Below are 14,610 nucleotides of genomic sequence, written 5' to 3'. Positions count from 1 at the left end.
GACTCTCCGCAATGCTACAAATTTGGGGGTTTGGAGGAACAATTTAATTGGGGGGGGGCAGTGTTTTTATTTGAGAGAACAATGTCCTCATTTTGCCCATGCTCTCATAGCTATTCCTCCGGTTACAGGGAAGGAACGGCGTAAGCGTGCGAGAATTAGGGAAGGCAATCTCATGCATTTCATTATCCCTCGCAAGAACAAAAATTGCTAAAAGCTTTCTCCCCGCTGAGCGAGATGATGTGAGATTTAGCCCATTTTTCAACAATTAAGCCTTCCAAGGCCTTTTTTTTTCTTTTGGTAAAAACTTCACAAAAGGTTTTTGGCTCATATCCAAGGTTGGTGTTGTATATTTATGTATTTATCACCCATTTCAAGGATTTATACCCCACCTTTCTCCATCAATGGGATTCTATGGGCAACGTCTGCTGCATGTGGGCCACAGAGTTCCTACAGGAGACACTTCTCTAGGCATTTGAAGGTCCTCCAGTGCAATTCTATGGTCAACCTCTGCTAGATATTGGCCATAGAGTTGCACTTGAGGACCGAAATTCCTAGAGAAGTTAAAAAAAGAGCATTTTTATTTGCACTTTTTTTCACTTTCATGAGAGTTCATTCAGACGCAGCCATTGTCACACGACAAAACCGAAAGAACAGTTCATTTTCTTCGCACGACGGATGCCTTCGTTTTGGCGACGGAAAGAAAGAAACGGGACACCAGGGCGTCAACGACTCAATTAACTTTATTTTTTTTTGTTTTGTTTCTAACTGCAGATTCAAGGTATACAACTGAACAACTGCTATTTTTTTTCCTTATGAGACTTATAAATAAAAATACAAAAAATGTCGACTACAAAAAAATCTACCGTTAGTAGGATGTAAAAAATATTCTCTTTGCTATAGAAGGCACAAACTTCACTTAGTGACAAATGGAGAGAGAAAAAAACCTGCAGCAGTAAATTCTTTCTTTCTTTCTTTTCTTTCTTTCTTTCTTTTATTATTATTTTTTTAAAAAACTTTTCCTCTATTATTATTATTATTATTCTTTTTTTCTCGCCAGAAACACTGAAAAGTTTACGAACAACCGCACCTTTGCACCTTACATAAGAACGGATGCAGAGGTGGAGAAAACAGCAACTAGAAGAAGAGGACGTCACGACTTTTTTCGGGGGGGTCGGGAAGGTGGGGGATACGATCGAGGGTGTGTGTACGTGTGTGTTTTGTGTGTTGTGTGTTTTTATCTTTAAGCGAACCGCATCCGTGATTCTAGAGGGACACATGACAAGACTCACAAGCTGCACGGCAACGGAAAATAAACAACAACAGAGAAGTATATATTTTCTTTTCTTTCTTTTTTTTTTGTACAAGAAGAGAAAGACATTGTGAAGAAGCTGGAAATAAAAAATAATTATAATTATAATAATAATAATAGCAACGAAATTTTTAAAAGAACGGGCACCTTCTAAAATTAGGCTAACAGGAGGTGCTGAGGTAGACTGAGCCAGGACAGCAATGTTAAAACACTATTCCCCCCCCCCCATTTTTCCTTTATACGCAGCGATCCGACTGGCACTTGTCCTGTCACAACGTTAAAAGGAGACGAGCAAAAACGAAACATTTCTTTTAAAACGGAAAAAAAAACCCCAACAACAAATTAATAATAAGCTTTCGGTTTGCTTGGTCCGGAGAAGGACGAAAAATTGGTCCTCAGTGCTATCATATATATCTCTCTCTATTTATATATTTATTTATTTATAGGAACATAAAGCGTCGCGAAGACTTCGCAGCCTCGGAAACAAAGGTCATGCATACTCCTTGAACGGCAGGTAAAGCAAATACTAGGACACCCGCGCCAACCCAAAAACAGTTCCTCCAAGGCTGGAGGATGTCATGGCAGCAAGTCGACAAGGACGTTCCTTCAAGGTTTGGAGACCCAAAGGTGAGGAAAATGATCTCTGGTTGTCATTTTCCTCCCCTGGTCCACAATGCTATCTCCTTTGTGGTGAGATATGTGCATGCGTGTTGTCTGCCTTCATGTCGTTTCCATATGGCAACCCTAAGGTGAGCCTACCATGGGGTTTTCTTGGCAAGATTTATCCAAAGGAGGTTTGCCATGGCCTTCCTCTGAGGCTGAGAGAGTGTGACTTGCCTAAGGTCACCCAGTAGGTTTAATGGCTGAGCTGGGAATTGAACCCTGGTCTCCAAAGTTGTTGTCCAACACTCAAACGACACTGGCTCTTATAACACAGAATTAATTTGCCCTGGAATTCAACCCCTCCTTTTTTGGTTGGCAACTCCCAGAATCCTCTGGACGTTGTCATCCCCAAAAACCACTGTTGGTGAATTATGATGCAATTTGGACTTATGCCTTCAAAACTCAAATTTTTTGGTCGTCGCAGAGGTCGGAATTCACTACCGACTGCACAGTAACCCAATCTCCCCCCAAACTTGGGCATTGTCTAGTTCAGCGTTTCCCAAACGTTGGTCCTCCAGATGTTTTGGACTTCAGCTCCCAGAATTCCTGATAGTTGGCTCAAATGGCTAGGCCAGGAACTCTGGGAGCCAAAGTCCAAAGCATCTGGAGAACCAACATTTGGGAAACACTGGTCTAGTTGGTTGACAATGGAGGGGGGAAGCAGACAAGCATCCGGCTATTTTCCTATAGCTTTTTGGAGAGCGGCAGCATTATCTGCAGGAACGCCAGACCCTCGCTGTGTTTCTGGTTTTTTAAAAAATACCTGAATGCTTACCTACTTTTCTCCTTTTATCCACGGATTAAGAAGTGGTTGAGTTTCAGGGGCAGCAGTGAGGACAGATGGGTTTGGGGTGGTTGGATGGGAGGCTACCATAGTTGCATCTTGCACCTACCTCTTCTGGTACAGGATTGTGATCCATGTTTCCAAATGGGACAGAATGGTGAATCTAAGGATACCATTCTGTGGGTACCCTGCTACACAAGTGGGTGTTATGGCAGTGGGGAGAGAAGATGGACAAACTCCAACCTATTTCTTCCAATTTGCCTGGCTGTTCATGGCTGCGGCACCCACAACTTTCTTTGCTTGCACCTCCTACCCACATTGGCATAGTTGCTCCACAGGAGAGCATGGGGAGAATCATGATGGTTGGGAAAGGAATGGAAAAGTTGGTTAACAACCTTTCCTTTCTTTGTCTCTTTGAGCATGCATCTTCCCTTCTGCCTTCCTGAACTGCAACAAGACAAATATTCGGGGGCTCTTCCACACTTTGCAGTAATAGCACTATAATTCCACTTTAGCTGAAATGGTTGCATCTTGCAGAATCCTAGGATTTGGAGTTTGGGGAGATATTGGGGCTCTCTGGCTGAGAATGCTAAAAACCCTGTCTTAAATTGCAAACCCAAAGCTTCTGTACAATTCATCTGTGGACGTTAAAGTGGAATGATAGCACTATAATTGCTGTGATTCCATATCTCTTGCTATAAAAGGGCTCAACGTCATAACTGTAGGAAACCAGAGGATTTGAATTGGCGAGGCGGGACACTGGAAGGCAGATTTCACTTCTGCAAATGAATGGATAATCTAGCATACCATGACATCCTTCAGCTAGGAAGTTCAACCCATTCCACCATGTACCAATGAATCGAGTAAGCAATATAACATTTGTTTTCTTCCTCTTTCAAATGTCAAAAACAAAACAAAATACAAATGCACACACACACATATACACACTTCCTCCTCACTTTTCTTCAGGCACAAAGCTTACAACAAACCTTTTTTCCCAAGTTCTGTTGAGGATTGTACTAAAACAGTGCCTGTTTCACTTCCTAACACAAAGCAGCAAAAGGAAAGACACACACAAACCTACACTTGCATGGTTATGTCTAGGATATGTCTTAATGCTTTTTTCTGTTTCCAAATTTATCCCCAAAGCAATCATCATAGTCAGCCAGGAATATGTACTCATAAAGGGATCCTGGGCAGAGAAATAAAAAGTGTCTGTGGATTTGCACATGGGTTAAATCTGACTGTCATCCTGCAAGGGATGTGCATTGCAAACGGTGCTCAAAATAGTGGTGTAAAAACTGGGTGTTGATTTGTGTGGGTCTAATGCAGCGGTTCCCAAACTTTGGTCCTCCGGACCAATTCCCAGAAGTCCCAACCAGCTTGGCCAACAATTCTGGGACCCAAAGTCCAAAACATCTAGAGGACCAAAGTTTAGGAACCACTGGTCTAATGGAACAAAATGGAGAGGCAACCCCTCAAGTTTGTAAGTTTCTCAATGGCGAGCTGCTACTCTGGAGGGGTTATGCCTCTTCTCCACCTTGTGCACCCCTCTACTTAAAATCTAGTTTGTGTAATCATAACTTTGTGTTCAAACCGTACATGCCTTCAACGTGTTCACTGGTCGCACCGCCAGCGATCGCATGCAACGGCACCCGTCTTTGCTTCCTCCACATTCATGACGTAAGGAGAGGTCTTTCTAGCATACCCTTAAAAATAAAAATGCCCCTTAGGTCAAAGGAGAATGACATCCTTCAGCTGCGGTTGTACTAACAATGGCGACACACAACTCCAGAAGGAACATCCCATGCGTGGAGTTGACTCACCGACAATGACAAGTGCTGTCCCTCTCGATGCCTCCAAACTGGAAAGCTCACATACATTCACCAGTAGATTTAAATCCATCTCCCCAAGTGTGCTTTGGACCAACCTATGTGGCAACACTGGATTGTGACAATACTGCACGATTCATTTAATACTGTCTCTCTCTCTCTCTCTGACACACACATACGCGCACACACAAATTCCCATCCACATTACAAAAAGGCAGGGAAAAGGGACAACATCTTGCCAAAAACCGACACAGGGTGGGCTAACAAATGTTACAAAAATATTACACTTTGCAAATAATTTATCAGTCCAACACTTTGCGCTTGGCGGATGGGATGGGGCGAGGCAGGGAAAGGGGACGGCAAGGGAAAGGGAGGGTTCTCCAATGAGAAACCATGATTTTTTTAAAAAACAAACAAACAAACGACAACAACAACAAACCCCACCAACATTTTGGGAGCACAAGATGTGACCTTAAGGCCTGTTCTGGCCAATGGGACATTGGTACATTTACTGCATATCTCTCGTTCTGCCTTAAATGAAAACCTTTTCTCCTTCTCCTTCTCCTTCACATTATAAACAAAACTCTACTTAGCTATTCGTATATTCAAGTTTCACTGTTTTTCTTTCCTTTTTTTCCTCTTTTCTTTTAGCAAATTTCTATTCCCGCACCCCACTAAAAACTCTCTCAATGGTTATAGGGACATCTTCTTCTCTCTTTTTCTTCCCACCCGACTCCTGGCAAGTTTAAGGCCTTTCAGTATTTAGCAACAATTGAGACAAGATCCAAAGTGGGATTTTGGGGGGGTAGAGGTGGAATTAGACAGCAGTACGGAGACACCCCCCTTAAAAAAACACAAACAAATTCCCTTTTCTTCCATCTATACACAAGGATTCCCCCCAAAAACATTTCCCCCTCTTCCCCCATATATAGATGCAGCTAAATTACAAAATAATTTTCGTTTTACATTTGCAAATATAAAGCATGAGATGAAAATTGAAATGAACATCACAAAGCGAACACAAAAAGTAACAAAAAAAATTACCCCCGACAAATATTGCAAAACTGTGCTTCTGTAACTGCAAAACAAACCAACAAAACCAACCTCCCCCCTCCCTGCAAAAACAACAACAACAACAACCCAATTCAACTTAAAAAAGAGGTAGCTTTCAAGATAATATGACCCAGTTTTCCATCAGGTGGGCCACTCAAACAAAACACCCATTTTGGTAAGAATAATGCACGATAAAAAAAACCAAACCCAAAGTGATAAGGCTGACATGGAAACCTGGAGCCCATGGGTCTATTGCGCCGTTGTGGTTGCGCTGTGGCACTGGGGCACTTCGTGCGAATGCAAACACACACACTCTCTCTCTCCAGCAGCCTGGCAATGCGGCCTTTCCAGCAATCCCCCCTCCCTCCCTATCCCTCCCCAAAGCCAATGCAAACAAGCTCATGAGGTCACAAGAAACCGAGGTAATTTCAAGTACAATGTGCTAAATGCAAAAAAATAAAAATAATAAAATAATAAAAACCATTAAACATAAAATAAAACTAAGAAAGCGAAGCCAAAGGAAGGACGTCTTTTATCGTTTGGCTGCTTTTCACGGAGCCAAGAGTTCTGGGCAGAAGGACTGATGTGGGGAGGAGTGGGGTTGGAGGAGGCACACAGAGGAGGAGAACATGGCCTCTTACTTTGGGCAGGTTGGGCCCCACTTTAAAGGGTAAGAGGGGCAACCAAAAAGCAAAGAGTGTTGCCAGTGAGGAGTAGGCTGGAAAGGAAACAAGTCAGAAAGGCAGAGAGATGAGGAGAGGGAGAGACAACAGTCTAGGGCTTGGCACTTGTGTCCATGTTGCTAAGTTTGCCCCTTCTCACTACTTATGGGTATGTACAGAAGAAGAAAAAAGCAGCCGTCCCTCTGAGACAAGCCATGGTGGGGACCCAAACGTTGGTTAACCCATACCTCGGAGCCGCCAGTGACAACCATTGGCTCCAGGGCCAATGAGGTGGTTGACTATGCTCCAGGTTTTCATAGAGAGTTTAGAGTCGAGGTCCTACTGGACATAGCCAGTCTTCAGAGCAAAAGCTGTTGCCCTTTTCCCTTGGCTGTGCAACATAAGCCAGATGACAACAAGGCCTTTTGGGTCAAGTGTGGTCGTGTAACTGGGACCTTCCCCACTACCAGCTCACTACTCACAGCCAGGGGAATGGTTTTGCACAAGGAAATATTGGATACTTGCACAACCCTAGAGAAAGTACCCATGGCTTGACTAGTGCTTCCACCAGTGTGAAATCTCTAAGAGGGTTCTGGCCAAGATGAGCTCTCCATGGTATCGAACCATATCTCCAAAACAGGGTCATAATGTAGATAGCCTCTTTGGCATTCAATGCCACCAGCTATGCTACTTACACTCAGTCTTCCTTCCAAAAAGGTCACGGGAGGCCAGTCTGGGGCATTCAGTTGTTGGGCTGGACCTTCTACTGCAAGGCAGGAGAGTCACCTGCTGACTTCACAAATGCACTGGAAAGATCACATCTGTGCCAGTGGTATCAGAATGCACATAGCCATATGCATTGTGGCAAGTCACCATCTTGGTTCATCAAGCCACATATCACAATGGCCTATTGGATCATCATCCAAGGCAGAAGGTAAGACTCTGCAGGCACAAACTGCTTGATAACTCAGAGGTTCTCTACTTTTGGCCCTAAAGGTATTTTGGACATTGAATCTCAGACTACAGTTCATGTATTCCACCATCCATGGCTTGAAAAGGCCCTGGAACCAAACTCTAGCAGATACCAAGGGCCAACTGTACTTCGCCATTGGCCATGTTGGCTGGGGCTAATGAAGGAAGCGGGAGTTAACAAGATCTGGAGAGTCAAAGGCTGAGAACCACTGCTATAGCTATCATTGGGATGTATCTGCTTTTTCTATGATTCAGTGGCTGGTTATCTGCCACCTATTCTGCCCTGAATGCTCATGTGCTCATCACCCAACTGTGCTGTGTGAGGGTGATCTCCTCTTTCGATGCAATGGAGGGTAGTGGCAGTGTATCTAAGTATGAGCAAATACATTACACCTCCACAGAAGTGACTGGGAACTAGGAAAGAAGCATGTGTGCCCAAAGGAGTACCAGGCTGATTGGAGTGGAGCCAATGTCCAGGAGCTGTTGGCTTTCCCACTCATTATCAACAGAAAGCTGCAGAAATCATCTCACTTTACCCTCTTCTCAGAGAAGGCTTGTTGCCCACATTAACAAATGTGCAAAGTTATGCCCTTTCTAACTTGTTTCTCTCACCCCTTCCCCCAATATTCCTCTTCCATCTGTATTCCCCACCCTCCACTCCCCCCCTTTAAAATTAAAATGCATAGAATGGTCTTTGGTCAGGAGAAAGTGTTGCAGCCTAAACATAATATCCACAGGGGAGTTGGGAGCTCTTGCAAACTCAACTTGCCCATGGTCATGCTCTTTTGGGTGACTGGGACCCTTTCCCATGACAGCATGATGGCACTGTGGTTCCACTTGGACTGACATGGATGCATCCTATAAAATCATGGAGTTTGGAGTTTGATGAAGCGCTAGACCTTTGTGGTTGAGAACTATAAACTCCGCTCAATGAATTGCAAATATCAGAATTCCATAGGAATCACCATGGCAGTTCAAGTGGAATCATAGTGCTGCATTTGTGGACTGTGAAAGCACCCTGGTTCTTCATGTCAAAGAGTGCAATTACGGGCAAATCCTGGGCTCAAACTGGGAAGGATACCCGAGGGGAAAAGGCAACAACGATGTGACAGAGATGCATTCATTCACAGCTGCTTCTCCCCTACTCTCAAGCACAGCCCTTTGGCCTAGTTAAGATCCAAATATTCTGCTTCCCCCATCTCCTCCCCACAAGGAGCTGCACTGTGCTGTCTAGGAACTGTCCTTCAAGAGCCTTCCTAAAGAAAGAAATCTGAAATGTCCTCCTGACCACTGCCTCCCATCATCCTCTGTGGCAGTGTCAGGTCTCCTGAGGACTCCTTGGCCAACCATATAGAGCTTCCTTAGTACAACAACCCTTTTTCTAAATGCTTCCACTCTAAGGGACTGGCTGAGAATGAGCAGGTCCACCATGGCCTAAAGGAGGAGTGAGGGCAAGGAGCCACTATGAAGAAGGATGAGCATTGTACACCAAAGCCTGTCAAACCTCCCCTTCCCACAAGGACTGTGTGGTGTCACCAATCCATACATGAATGAAGACCAGATATATCTAGCAGGGCATCCTCAGAGCCCTGGTCATGCCACAGTTCCTAAGGTTCCTTTCAGGGTGGTGGTAGCAGGGAACCAGGAGAACCATGCAGGAAAAGGATTTTTCCTTCAGCCTCACAACATGGAAGTGCCTGAAGAGAAATTCAACAATCACAGCAAAATGTAGTGACCCCATTTGCCCTCCCCTGACCTCGACGTGCATGGGGACATGACCATTAAGGCTCATGACCATTGAGGATGCTGATCTATTCCCATGTTTCCTTCTGTTGAGTCGTAGCCAGAGAACTCAAGAAGAGTTTCCTGCTTCCCTCTCTTGCTCCCACTGCTATTGCAAAGGGAGACAACCAGCAAACTGTAACAGGTAGAAACAGAACAAGGGACAGGGAGAAGGAAAAGAAATGATGGGAGAAGGAGGAGGAGAAGGAGAGAAGACCGATTTGAGTGGTGGGGTGAGTTGGGTTTTGCCCAGTCCTTCCTTCCTTCCTGCATCCCTCCATCCCTCCTTTTGTCCCTTTTAGACATAACAAAGGTACAGGTAGGTCTTCTCTATTCTCCAGTCGGTGGGGATTTCCTCTGGCTTGTGGCCCTTCATGTGTTTCTGCATGGCGGAAAGGCTTGGGCAGTATTCCAGACAGATCGTGCATTGATACGGGGAAGCGCCATTGTGGGTCCTGAGGTGCTTGATCATTGCTGAGTAATCTCGGGACCGCTGGTGGCAGAGCTTGCACTCAAAGGGCTTCTCACCTGCAGGGATGGGGTGATTGTGGAAGGAGCAAAGAAAGAGTGTTAGCCAGGCAAGATAGGTACACATAGCAAGAGTAGCTCTCGGTATTACTAAAGCTGAGTGCTTTCGAAGGGAAAGTGCTGGAACCCAGCCATGAGTGGTGGCTTCCATGTCAATGTAGTGTTTGTGGAGTATCTCCTCTGGGTTCTAGTCCACACTTTAAAGGTCCTGCCAAAGGGGATGAACCAATTTGAAAGACAGAGTTCAGCACATGTGACAGCTCCACTGAGATTCAGATTAAGACCCAGAGGAGATTCATTGTCCCACAGTTGGCACTGCTTTCACAGGATCAATGGTGGGTTCTTAAAACACTGAGAAAAAACAACAGCAATAGCTGTGCAAAGCTCAAACTTCTTTGATAAGAGGGAATTTTTTAATTTCCATGAATTCAGCCAATTTGTGAAAATCTAATTTGCATATTTTCTTCTTCCATCGCCAAACACAGGATTGAAGAGGAACTATTCAAGGCACTGGAGATTCCCCCATACTACACGGATGAAAACCTATTTTACTCTTGGCCAAAGTTGGGGATTCCAAAAGGCCAATGCTCATTTTTGTTGTTTTATTTTGTTGAGTTGTGGGGACAAGTAACGTTAAAAAACAATGTGAGCGGAGGTCATTCCTAAGGAACTCCATTGTGGCTACTGTGCCAACTCAAACTGTTCCTGAAAGCACACTCTGTGAAGACATCTGGTTGAAATGCAACAAAAAGGGAGTCATCCAAGGCTGCATTTGGTCATGTATCCATTCTCTCCTCCTCATGAGTTCTGCTTCCCAGGCAGGTTCACCTGCTAACAGTGACCTTCCCCCTGAGTGAACCAGAATGATTTTTTATACTGTACACAGCAGCAGCAGCTGAAAGCCAAAGGGGTTTGTTTCGACATCGTAATTAACTGCCTCAGTCTTTGCAATATTGATACCTGCTCTGTGCACAGGCAGAGCGAATAATGAAGTAATGAACAGCAAAAGTGATCTAAATATCGACTGGCTATTTGCAATAGTTGCATGCCAGGAGCTGAGGCATCCAGGGATTCACTCGCTGCTGGAGAGAAACCTGGAGGCTGCAAGGGACAAAGACATTCCCTGTATCTTCAGCTTGTACAAAAATCCCCCAAGTCTTCCATAAATGAGAACTGTAACAGACACCTCCTCTGGAAAACAGTGCAAGTGGAGTGGAGTAAGGGGAATATCCCAAATTTGCTTTTCGGGCCAGCTGAGCCAAAGAGGCAGAGGGAAGAGAAACTGGCACACCTGTTGAATTGGACAGCTGAGCCCCATCCCTTACCTGTGTGGACCCTATAGTGGGTCTCTAGCTGATGCTTGAGGCTGAACTTCTTGCCACAGCCGTTGCACTCGTAGGGCTTCTCTCCAGTGTGGATGCGCTTGTGGCCTTTCAAAGTGCTCTCATCCCGGAAGCAGCTGCCACAAAACTCACACTCGTATGGGTGGTCCCCTGCAACCGAAACACAAGCATCACATGGAGGAAGCTTACAGACCCATGAGATATACACCAATGCAACAAAATTCCAAAAGTTAACATCCAGTCCTGTCCTAGAGCACAAGAGAGAACAAGAAACGCAAAAAGTGGTAAGCAACTGCAACTGCCAGGGCCAGTTGGAAGAGCAATGCAATCAAGACACAACAGTCGGAAGAAGGAAGCTCACAGGTACATCGGATATATATCAATGCCACAAAACTAAATGCTAAATGCTAAACTCCAAAAGTTTGCATCCAGTCCAGTCCTGTCCTAGAGCACAAGAGAAAATGTATGACAGTGACTGGAGAAACACAACCCTTCAGAAGCAATTCCCAGGTTCAGTTGGAAGAACAATGCAATCGAGACGCCACAATCAGAGGAATGAAGCTTACAGGTACACTGGATATACACCAGTGCAACAAAACTCTAACTCCATCCTAGAGCACAACAGAGAATTTATGGCAGCAACTGGAAAAATGCCAATCCTTCAGAAACACTAAAATGGCAACTCCCAGAGTCGTGTGGAAGAGCAACTGCAAAGATTGCTTGGGTTCGTCTTTAGATACTTCTCCAGGGCTTGGAAAAAAGTTTCGCTTGCTCATATATATATATATATATATATGTATATGTATATGTATATGAGAGAGAAAATATTGTCAATAAAAATAAATAATACATAAAACACAAGGGACCTAATCCTGTTTAGGTACAAGTACAGTAGACCCACTAAATCAATGGAATTCACCTATGTGTTGACTCACCAGTTAACAATTGATCCTGTGGGTCTACATTATCTGAGGTTATCTAATAGGATTCAGGCCACTATAAAATACAATTGCCCAAATAATAAAGGTAATCTGAACTAGAGTAGGCCCGTTGAAGCAGTGGATTCTACCTGTGTAGAACACCAGTCAGCAATCACTTCTATGGTCCTACAGTAGTAAAGATGAACCAAGAGGATTCAAGGCAATAAGGGAGTAAGGGAGTAAATTAAAATATAGGGAGAAGAATAAACAGAGACAGGTGCTACCAAGACAACCAACTCCTCACTTTGAGAAGCAGATCAGGAAAATAGGCTCATGACGGCGCAAAGCACTGCTGACAGTGAGGACCGTTGTAGGGGAGACAGGCAGAGAACCCCATTATGGAGGAGGCATCCCCTGGCATGCTGCTAACAAGACCAAGCTCTGTGATGGCAACAGAAGAGACCTAGGCTTTCTATCAACATTAGCTCACTCCATTCCTCTCAGAAAATCTGCAGCGGGTCCCACACTGTAGCTCCACACATACACATTTGTGCATCTTTCCAACACTTGGCAGCTATCATATCCTGGGACGGTCTGTTGCTGCTGGTGGACAATGGCGGGAGAAGGGAGGCAATTCAAAAGTGATATTGACTGTGTTATTTACATTTCCAGTGCCAAAATGCATTTGCAACATTAAAAAACCCAGGTCCCACTTTTCAACCAGTTCCGCTTTCTGACAGTCTTTCAGTCTGCAACCCAGGAGATAAGTAGGGACTTCTTGTATTTTGTTCTGACACATATCTCCGTAACTGAGGTGGTCTCATATAGTAATAAACCCAGTTTGGGGAATCAGAGGCTAAATGAGATCGTAGTGTGATCCCTTTGGAAACAGGGTTGTGCAAACCCTCCTGCCATTATAGTCCGAATTGCATTGGTCAGTCCCAATTAGAAGGAGATCCATTGACTCGAGTCCAAAATACACGGCAGAAATAATCCAGTTTGAGACCATTTTGACTGCCCAGGCTCAGTGCTGGAGAACCCTGGGAATCGTAGTTTAGTTTCTGCAGTGTGTTTTGGACCTCAGTTGCTGAATGGTGAATCAACATGGAGGCAAATCCTACTGAATTGACAGCTCTACTCTAGTTGGGACTAACCAAGAGGATTTAGGCATAGCCCTTGTCTGCTCACTCCTGCAAAGCTTGCTTTCCACGATTGCCATTTTACAAGTGGTGAAACTGAGGCAACTGAATGGCGTCGAACCTATCTTGTTCATATTAACAGGGCCGGCACAGCAGAAACTCTCAACGGGAACATGCCAAAGGCAAGGCTGGCAATTGCCTCGACCAATCTTCCTTTTTTGAGTGGGGGGTAAGGTGGGGAGAACAGTGAGGGGCTTCCAGCTCTTTAACCCCTCCCTCTTTTTTTAAAAAAATATTTATTACAGAAGCCGAATGGAAGAACAATAAAGATAGATTGATCGTCCAAGACTTTGTTCATGAATATTTAAATATCGCTGATTTGTCTTGTCAGTGTAATTACAATCTTCTCTGGGCTCGGCGGATCCGACGACCACAAGTTTACGGTAAAGAATGGCCCCACTGTATTTCACTTGTCCCGTTGCAGATGTGCGGAGCCGCCAAGCGTGTAATGCCGCTCGCATTTCATACATTTTCCTCAGCTGCTGAAGGCTTAAGTCATCCACAATGACCTACGCTTTTTCATTATCCCCATGTCAAACCCAACTCGTGCCTGAGCATAAATTGTTCTTCTTGTTATAGACTCGCAGGCTGCCGCCTCCACTTCCTCTTTTACAATGATATTTTACTCTCTTGTTTCTCTCCTCTCTCCCCCACTGTTTCACTCCCCTCTTTCTAAGGCAGAATTCCCCCCTCTCTGCTGCATTTAAAGCCTTCACTGTTTCAGGTTCAATCCTGCAGCACATCCTCCCCCCTAAACTATCCTGATTTTATAAAAAGCCTAGTTTGTAATATTAAAATTGCAAGCATCATACTCCTTTCATTGCAAGGATGGTTAGAGTGACCAGGAGGAGGCAACACAGTGGAGTCCATGGTCACAACTGTGTGTTGTTATATACCCCATCCATGAAAACAGCTGAATATTTTGGTCTGCATTCAGTTCAAGGCAGTGGAAGAGGAGTTGCAATGATGTGCGTTGTCAACTCATGCACACCTCTGCACATGAATGCATACACCCATTTGGTTCCTCCTTCTATTGCATGTTTTCTGCCTCAGTTCAGTAGGTAAACAATGCTGCTATTCAACGCATAATTAATGCCTAACTTGGTATGTGGAAATTTACGCTGCCCCATATAGGATTTTGGCTCATATACTGTATTTCAGTCAGACTTGGAGGCCAACCAAAAACTGTCACTTCTGGCATTTCAGCCCTCCTCCAACAAGTGGGATTCTGTCCCAGGCTTATTGCCATCCATAGAAAACTTAATCATGAATCATGAATCATGAATGTTATTGTTGTTATTCACCTTAACGTTGACACTAACTTACAGTGACATCCCAGGGTTTCCTTAGTGAGATTTATTCAAAGGAGGCTTGCCATTGCCTTCTTCTAAGGTTAAGAGAGTGGAATTCACATACTGGTTTTCTATGACTCAGTGGGGATTTGAACCATGGTCTCACAGAGTCCCAGTCTAGTGCTTAAACCCATCACACTGGCCCTAAGTTGCTGATGCTGATAAACATGGAAGCCACCAGCTGCCACCTTCTCGATAGAGGTGACCAACT

The 14,610-nt window shown here is 44.5% G+C and overlaps 1 protein-coding gene across 1 annotated transcript in view; it reads right to left on the bottom strand.

Annotated features, from left to right (window-relative positions):
- Positions 1-722: 722 nt before the first annotated feature.
- Positions 723-14,610, bottom strand: part of ZBTB16 (zinc finger and BTB domain containing 16) — a 165,604-nt gene continuing 151,716 nt past the window's right edge. Inside the window, 2 exon segments of the mRNA XM_042471100.1 lie at positions 723-9,585; positions 10,911-11,078. Coding sequence (XP_042327034.1) covers positions 9,356-9,585; positions 10,911-11,078 — 398 coding nt within the window. The 3' untranslated portion in view covers positions 723-9,355.

Source organism: Sceloporus undulatus, chromosome 6, assembly GCF_019175285.1.
Source record: "Sceloporus undulatus isolate JIND9_A2432 ecotype Alabama chromosome 6, SceUnd_v1.1, whole genome shotgun sequence".
NCBI lineage: Eukaryota > Metazoa > Chordata > Lepidosauria > Squamata > Phrynosomatidae > Sceloporus > Sceloporus undulatus.
This window is presented reverse-complemented; position numbering and strand designations above follow the sequence as displayed.